General features: G+C 41.3%; 1 protein-coding gene across 2 annotated transcripts in view; it reads right to left on the reverse strand.

Moving 5' to 3' along the window:
• Positions 1-8,779, reverse strand: part of MAB21L3 (mab-21 like 3) — a 33,588-nt gene extending 24,809 nt beyond the window's left edge. Inside the window, exons 1-3 of one of the 2 annotated variants that reach the window (XM_019661445.1) lie at positions 8,732-8,773; positions 8,529-8,584; positions 8,343-8,406 (exon numbers count right to left, since the gene is read on the reverse strand). In XM_019661445.1, coding sequence (XP_019516990.1) covers positions 8,343-8,390 — 48 coding nt within the window. In that variant the 5' untranslated portion in view covers positions 8,391-8,406; positions 8,529-8,584; positions 8,732-8,773. Of the gene's footprint in view, positions 1-8,342; positions 8,585-8,731 lie in introns of both variants that reach the window. The other variant, XM_019661444.1, reaches the window with a different exon arrangement.
• Between the last annotated feature and the right edge of the window lie 423 nt (positions 8,780-9,202).

Here is a 9,202-nt window from a genome sequence, read left to right on the forward strand (position 1 = left end):
ATGTCAGACCCTGGAGAGAGCGGTGCTGTATAAACACAACCTTACTCCATGACGTGGTTCCTTACAGACAGAGGTTCCAGGATATAACGTAGTCACACACACGGACCCTCTGACAGACTGAAAGACACACTTCCTTTGTAGATACGGATCTTTGCATAATTGGATATTGGATTAGCAAATATTTATTGAGCAACCATCTGCCTCCAGCGCTGTGCTATGCCACTGGGAGGGATTCACAGTTGACTCAGATTCTTCTCCTTTCTCATGAAATTAGCATCTTCATGTCTCATGACTGACACCAAATGCAAATGTGATCAGGTGAACCCGCTGTGACTTAACCTGCATTGTGAGGACCAAGAAGTCATTTCTTAAAGGCAGTTGAACCAGGTATTCAAAACCCGATCCCATCGTGAGAAGTCCGGGGACGGTAATGTCACCAGCAGAGGTGTTTGTTACGGATGTATCCTGTGGCTGAGATTTTCATTCCAAAAAAGAGAAGGGTTGACTTGATCCAAGTCAGTCTTAAATACAGAAATTTGTTAAAGTTCACCAAGGTTACAAGCTCTAAGTTATTCTTCCAACGTTTTCCTTTAATCCTCAGGTGACTCAAACCTGACAGCGCAGAGGCCAGGGAGCCCCTAGCCGTGAACATGGCAGGGACCCCGTTTGTTCTGTATCCCTCATGTAGCCCAGTTCCTAACACATAATTGACCCTCAGTAAATAGGGCTGAATATTTGATTGCATTAAACATTAAAATGACATTCTAATAAATATTTTGAGATGCATAAAATCACTTTATAAAATATCAATTTAATCTCATGCAGCCACCTATCACCTCTTTCAATTACTATCATCTTTTATAGAAAGGCCTGATATAAAAGAACTTAGCACAGTATGTGGCACATGATAGGACCTCAATAAATATTTGTCTTCATAGTCCACTTTCTTTTCTAAGAAACAAAGACCCTTCTTTTAATGTATGTAATTCTCCTGGTCTTATGGATAAGATCGTTCATTGGGTTGGTCTTCACAGCTCCATCAAAATCGTAGTCCCCCTTTCCTCTTATTCCAGAAATGGCAAGTGGGATAATTTGAACTTGATCATGTGTCTAGGTTCAGAGGTAGAGGATCCCAAATTCAAGTGACTGGTGTGGCAGGCAGGTAATAAGATAAACATGACAGAGTAGAACATGGAAAGGGGTGGCGCCTGGGGTAGATTTGAGAATGTATTACCTACCTAGGATATTCTAGGATGTGTGTGTGTGTGTGTGTGTGTGTGTGTGTGTATTTAAAGCAATACTGTACTATCAACTACTATATAACACAAAACCCACCCTGTGCTCCATGATCCTGTAATACTAAAATCGTGGCAGTTTCCTGAAAAAGCCTTGAGGTATAGGCAATGCTCTCTGCTTGGACACTCGCCCCTCCCTCCCACTCCAGTCTCTGGGCCAACTTCTATTTGTCCTTCAAGATTCATCTCAGCTTCCTCCTGATCCAGGGACCATCTCTGACTCTCAGGACTGAGCAGGGGTCTCTATGTGATGCTCGTAGGTCACTTGATGGTTTCTTGTCTTTATCAAGGACACATCCAACACACGCTCCTTGAAGGCAAAGGTTTACCTTACTGATCACAGTATCAACATAGAGTAGGTGTTCAATAAATATCTGTAGAATGAATAAATAAATGAATAAATGTGGATGGTCTCTTTTCTCGTTCTACAATCTAATCTCATCCTACCTCTAGACATAAGATAAAGTGAGAAAAGTACAAGGTAAATAATGAGGAAAAGCTCACTGGTTTACTTGGAAGCACAATTAACAAAAGTGGGAAGAGATTGAGGAAATGTCCCTTGGAAAAGCCGACTTCAACTCAAAGAGCAGAGCCACAGGATAAGATGTGTTTGAACATGAAGGAGCCACTATTCAAAGACAAAAATTGTTAGGACGGCTGAAAAACTGCCCGATAATTAGAGGACACCATGTGGATCTTGGTATCCAAACACCCATGTGTCTTTGTAAAAGTCATTGCCCCATCTGGCCATTTCAATAAAAAGTACATTATTTCGTCGGTGCAATTATTATCCTAATACACCCAGAAAAAGGAGTAGTCCTCCAACATCGGCCTAAAAGGAGAAAACATATGTTTACTTAATACCAACGACTCTACCACTTGTATAGCCTTCAATCAAAAGAAATAATGAAAAAATAATTAGTGCTGTCAACTCCACCTTGTATGCAGCAAAGCTGACCTGTTTTAGTTATAAAATAGTTTCTATTATATGATCCCAGTCTGGGCTAGGAGAAAGGAGGCTATCGAGATCGACTTCCATCTGTCTGTGGGTCCATCCATCTGTGTTCTATTCTGGATCTTTCTCATTCAAATGACCCATGCTGAAAGGCAACCCAGACATTTATTTTTAACAGACCAGCTGTGGATGTACTAAAACTCCTGCGATGGCTTGGGTGACACTTTATTTTCAAACTAAACACTAAAAGGTGCTTCCATTTTCATATGTCCTTACCGGGTAAACAAGAGTTATATTTTCATCTGACACCTTTCCTTAAGTCAGGCAAGTCCCTTCCATCTCTTCTGAGTTACGTGGCTTGTTTTTCAGTTGACACCACCAGAAAAACACTGAGAAGAAAGCATTTAAGGAAGAAGATACTTGGTTTTATTAATCTGTTATACCATGAAGCTAACTGGTACCTTTACTGAGCTGTTCTGTGATACCTGAGTAAGGAGGTGTCAGGAAAGAGGTGATGGGAGAAATTAATTGTTGCTAGTTCTAGGGCACAACAGGGGACCGCTTTCCCCCACCCTCTATTGCTCACAACAGATGACAAATTTGTCTGGTTTTTTTTGTTTTGTTTTGTTTTTTGTTAAAAGAGACCCAGAGAGAAGACACAGACACAGAGATCAATGGAACAACATAGAAAGTCCAGAAATAGATTCACAAAAATGCAGCCATTTGATCTTTGACAAAGTATAAACACACGTCAGTGGGGGAAAGACATTCTTCTCAACTAATGGGTATTGGAACAATTGATCATCCATAAAAAAAGAGATAGACCTTTATGAAAGCTCACACCTTATGTAAAGATTAACTTGAAATGGATCATGATCTAAATAAAAAACGAAAACCTATAAAATTTTTAGAAAAAACATAGGATAAATCCTTGTCACCTGGAGTTAGGGAAAGAGTTTTTAGAATGACACATGCAAGATGCATAAAAGAAAAGAAAAAAAATTGATAAATTGGACTTTGTCAAATTTAATAACCTTTTGTTCTTCCAAAGATACTGTCATGAGAATGAAAAGACAGGACATAAGCTAAAAGAATATATTTGAAATCTATGCATTCAACAAAGTCCATGTATCCAGAATATACAAAGAACTCTCAAGCTCAACAACAAGAAAACAAATAACACAATTAAAAAATGGGTAAAGGACTTGAATAGACACTTCACCATGGAGGATAATATAAGGATGACAAATAAGCACATGAAAAGATAGTCAATATCATCAGCCATTAGGGAAATGCAAATTAAAAACATCATAAGATACCATATACTTATTTGAATGGCTAAAATTAAAAAAAAAATACTGACAATACCAAATGCTGACAAGTATATGGAGCAATTAGAACTCTCATACATTTCAAATGGGAATGTAAAATGGTACAGCCACTGTGGGAAATGATTTGGTAATTTCTTATGAAGTGAAGTATGTATTTGACCCCCAGCAATCCCACTCCTAGATATATGTATAGCCTAGACTCTAGGCCCTAGAGAAATGAAAACTTTGTTTACACAAAAATCTATACATGACTGTTCACAGTCATTTTATTTGTGATAGTCAAAAGCTGGACACCACCCCAACACTCTTACACACGTGAATGGATAGACAAACTGTGGTACGTCCATATCATAGAATACTATGCAACAATGAAAAGGAATAAACGATTGATACCCACAACTTGGATGAATCTTACAGATATTATGGTGAGTGAGGGGGCTTGGCTATAATGGTGGAGGACAGATCAGTAGCTGCCAGGAGTTTGGGGTGAGGTGAGGGTCCTTTGCCACTCCCGATAATTTTCCTTGCTTTCAAGTCTGATCTGTTTGAAAGTCTGTCCTGCTTTCTTTTGATTAGGGTTAGCAGCATATGTTTTTCTCTATCCATTTCCTTTTAATCTTTATATTTAAAGTGGGTTTTTGGTAGACAACATAGAGTTGGGTCTTGTTTTTTTGATCCACTCTGACAATCCCTGTCTTTTAATTGGTGAATTTAGACCATTGACATTCAAAGTGATTATTGATATAATTGGATTCATATCTACCATATTTGCTACTTTTTTTTTTAACTTATGGACAGTGGCCATAACTTTTGCAATTTGAGGTGCGACCACAAAACTAGCATGGGTTTCTTTTTCCTTCTTTACAATTTAAGAGATAGAAGATTTGGTCACACCATAAATATTAGCAATCTCAGCATATGATTTTTTTTCTTTCCTTATTGAGAACTCACCTTTTCACTTAAAAAGGGACATTATAGCTTCTCTTTGGCATATCTGAATTGCTAGCATCACTACTTTTGTGCTTTGGGGCCATTTTTAAGTAAAATAAAAGTCACTTGAACACAATCACTTCCACACTGTGACAGTCGATCTGATAACTGAGAGGGCTATTAAGTGACTAACAGGCGGGTCATGTACCATATTTCCCCATGTATAAGATGCACCCTTTGGGGTCTAAAAATTGGGTGTGTCTTATACAGTCATTGTAGATTTTTTTTTACTTGCATTTCCTGCTTTTTCGCGCTTGTTGTCTTTACGCTCATTGTTTGGCACTTGTTACCGGTATATTACGGTAGGTTACGTTTTGCCACGTTCTGCCCAGAAATGGCTCAGAAAAGATTTTCATACAGTGCTGAATTCAAGTTAAAAGTGATCCAGTTTGCAAAAGTGAATGGAAATCGTGCTGCTTAACGTAAGTTTGGTCCTCCTCCAACTGAGAAAAAATCCAAGACTGGCTACGGGAAGAAGAAGCCCTACTGAAAACGCCACGGCAGAAGAAGGCCATGAGAGGCAACATATGAAGACAGTGATTCGTCATCAGACACAGATGAGGACAAGCTAATGGTTGGGAGTTTTGACAGTGATGAGGAGTTGTATGAATTTTATGATGAATAAAACTTGAGTTCGATAACTTTATGTAATACATTTTTTTTCAAATTTTGGGCCCCCAAATTAAGATGCATCTTATACATGGGGGAATATGGTATATAGCTTGAATATGCTGGACAAAGGGACGACGCATGTCCCAGGCAGGACAGAGTGGGAGGGCATGAGATTCATCACACTACTCAGAACAGTGCTCAGTTTAAAACTTATATTTATTTCTGGAAATTCCCATTTAATATCGTCAGACCAAGGTTGACCACAGGTAACGGAAATTGCTGAAAGAGAAGCTGCGGATAAGGGGGGTACTACGGTACTTGGGGAAATTCTCAGTCATTATTATTGTTTCCAGTACTTCTTTGTGTTTCTTTCTCTGTTTCTTCTTCTGGTATTCTCATTATGTGCATTACACCTTTTGTAGTTGTCCTACAGTCCTTGGGTATTTTGCTGTTTTTATAGACTTTGTTCTCTTTGCTTTTCAGTTTTGGAAGTTTGTACTGAGATAGCCTCTAGCTCAGAGAGTCTTTCCTCAGCTGTGTCCAGTCTACTAATAAGCCCATTCAAAGCATTCTTTATTTCCATTTCAGTGGGGTTTGATCTCTAGTGTTTCTTCTCGGTTCTTTCTTAGGATTTCCATCTCTCTGCTCATGTTGCCCATCTGTTCTCATATGCATCCACTTTACCCACTGGAGCCCTTAGCATTTTAGTCATAGTTGTTTTAAATACCCGATCTGATAATTCCAACATTCCTGCCATGTCTGACACAAACTGTGTTTTTTGCCTTTCACATACCTTGTAATTTTTTCTTGAGAGCTGGGCATAATGAGTGAGTAAAGGGAACTGCTGTAAACAGGCCTTTGGTGATATGGTGGTGAGGTGTAGGGGTGGGGGGTGGGGAGAAGCATTCTGTAGTCCTGGGATTAGATCTCCACCTTTTAGTGAGCCTGCCTCTGACTGTGAACTTCACTAGGTTTTTTACCCTCCCTCCTGAAGAGGAACAGCATGGATAGAGTGGGCTGTAGTTGGTTATTTTTCTTCTCCTCATAGAAGGCTAGAGCTTCCTAGAGTTGTGTGTTTCTCTTCTCCCAGGTCAGTTAGGCTCTGATGACACCCCAACAGGTTAGGCTCTGGTTAACGAGTTTTGCCAACATTATTCTGCACAATAGGAAAACAGACTCGATCTTATAGTTTGAAACTAGGAAAGTATTATTAGCACAACTGTCAAGCACATATTTCTGTGTTGGTTTTCCTTATCAAGATATATCATACTGAGGCAGGAAAGATATAAATAGAAATAGAAACAAAAGTATATGTAGGTCAGAGGCAGCAAGAGAACATTCATAAATCGTTTCGCAAGAGAACGTTTATAAATCGTTTCGCAGTATACGTCTATCTTTTCAAGGTAGCTACACAATTTCAAGGGCAAGCATTTAACAGAAATATTTGAGAGCACTGGAAAAATTTAAAAGAATCTTCAGACTACACAACCAAACTCACTGCCCTTCTGCGCAAGTCTTGTGCTGGGTGCCAAAATATGCAAAGTTCCTATTGATTCAGAAGGTTCCTCCCTTAGGTAAAATTAGGGTCAAGGCCAAAGTATAAAGAGTGGGATCATCAGCTCTGTACTCCTGAGTCAAGTTCCCCTGCTGGACCCCCTGCAGGGCAGCCTGGGAGACAAGCAGAGTATACACTGAGGTGAGTGCTAAGAGAGGTAAGTGGGAGGGAGCCTCCTAAGCCAGGGATGTCAGCTGGGCACGGGCACAGAGACCCAGTCCAGGACTAGGATCACAGCAGTCCGGCTGAAGGGTGCCAGCTGAGTTTGGAGAGCTAAGGTAGTTTGATTGCTCCTTGTAGGCAATGGGGAGCCTTTGGAGCACTTTGAACAATACAGTGATATGATAGAAATTGCTCTTTAAAGTGGTTTTCTTTGCAGCTAGTTGCTTATGGGTTTATCCATCTCTACTAGCCTGTCAGCCTTGCAGAGATTGTGTCTGATTCCCCATTGTCCTGGGATTCAAAGCTGATTCCAGCCGCTTCCTCATCACTCTGCCTATCAGAAAGGGCAGCCCCTCTGAGTAGACCCAGTCTTATCAGAACAAGGCTCAGTGACCACACCTGTGTGAGAAAGATCTTCCAGGAAGATGCAGCTCACACACAGTTCCATGGCTTGGTGAGTGGAGCCCACTAGATTTCATCCCCACTTGCTCCTCATTCAGGCAGGTGCCATACACACCTGCATAATGTCAGGTGGAGACCCCAAGGAAACACAGGTGGGGACTAGTTCAGAGGTGGTCAGATTAGGCACTGACTAGCGTAGTGATAGGGGGTGAGGAAGAAGAGGAGAGGTCTAGAAGACACTCACACTCTTTTGCACTTTGACTGGAATGGCTGCTCTCAGGGATCCTGGGGCTTGTTTGCCACGAGCACAGGCCTTTCTAACAAGTTGGCTCTATTTAGCTCCTCAGTGATGCCTCTGCTAGAAAATTCTGTTTTCAAAGTCTGGTCTCAAGGCTTTTGCTTCTCCATAGATTGGCCTCAGTTTCCTCCATTCTCATTTGACTCTATTTAAGCATAAGAGCTTACCCAAGGAAGCTTTTTTTTTCTTTTACTTTAATAGAACTTATAAATCCTGTCTTAGAAAGAGGCTGTGAAGGACATTGAATCATTGGTTGGCAATAATATTCTTGTAGTGAAAAGGATTACTGGTTCTCAGCCTTGGCTACACATTGAATCATCTGGAGAGCTTTCAAAAAACAAAGATGCTTGGGCCCCACCCCAAACCAATGAAATCAGTGTCTGGGGGTCAGCAAAGGCACGAGTCATCGAGTTTGATATTTGGAAACTAAGTTGGAGGGATAGCCATAACAAATTGCTACAGATGCCAAGAAGAATACCTACTATAATGCCAGTTTTGAAAACAATAACTTAGAAAAAAANCTGAGCAACAGCGGTTTGAGTCCCAGCCCGAGCTGAGCAGCCGCTGAGCAGCCGCTGAGCTGCCAACAGGTGGCAGGATGGCTCAGCTAAAAAAAATAAATCAATCAATCAAGGTGGGTGGGGTAGAGGGGTGAGGAGGAGTGAGGAGGGGTGAGGAGGGGTGAGGAGGGGTGAGGAGGGGTGGGGAGGGCTGTCTGGGAGAGATCAGTGTCTGTCCTTACCTTATCCAGTAGGCTGTCTTCTAAGTTTTCCGTAATCAGGGATTTCATGGCTTCTTGTTCAATCCTGAGTGGGGCAGCAGTCTTGGTTTTTCTCAGTGAAGGACACACTTGTGGTAGCTCTCCCAGTAATGTTAGTCTCTGAGTGCTAAATTTCTCTGGGAACATGTACCTGGACCAGAGGCTTACCTTCTCAATTCGTCACTTAAGTTCTTATTTCCAAATAGTGAGCATCCATCTGTCACCTTTGGGGGAATTTAAAAAAACCAACTTTTTTTTAAGGAAGAGTTGATGAAATTGAATTTGAGTCCAACTTAGTTTTACTCGATGTAGCTCTGTGCTTTGATGGAAGGGCAATTTTCTAAGTGGTGTTTCCCCATTCACACACTTACAAGTTCCACTGAAGACAGAACTGCCCTGCAGTTGGCTTCTGCCCGCCTTGTTACACTCTTGTCCTGAAACTAGACGCACCCTTGAACTCACTATCTTATATCACCTTGTTCTTATCCTGTTGACAGTAAATATCACGTGCCCTCCAACCCAGAAAGTCCCACAGGTTAATTTAACTTCTTTACAATAAACAAAATAGGAAACTGCCCAATGAGCAGACTGGCACCCACCGTTATGCCTACAAACAAGTGATCAGGTCTTGTCAACCAGATCAGGGCACAACAATTTGCATGTAGAAAAGCGCGCGTACACAACACACACACACACACACACACACACACACACACACACGCCTGCCAGAGGCCTCCCCCCACTCCCCTCCACCCACCCCCCACTCCCAAAACACAGAGACACATCCAGCAATGACAGGGCGGGGATCCCTCTGCTCACCTGCTNTTTTGCTTCTCCATAGA

The sequence above is a fragment of the Hipposideros armiger genome, unplaced genomic scaffold, assembly GCF_001890085.2.
Source record: "Hipposideros armiger isolate ML-2016 unplaced genomic scaffold, ASM189008v1 scaffold_349, whole genome shotgun sequence".
Taxonomy (NCBI): Eukaryota; Metazoa; Chordata; class Mammalia; order Chiroptera; family Hipposideridae; genus Hipposideros; species Hipposideros armiger.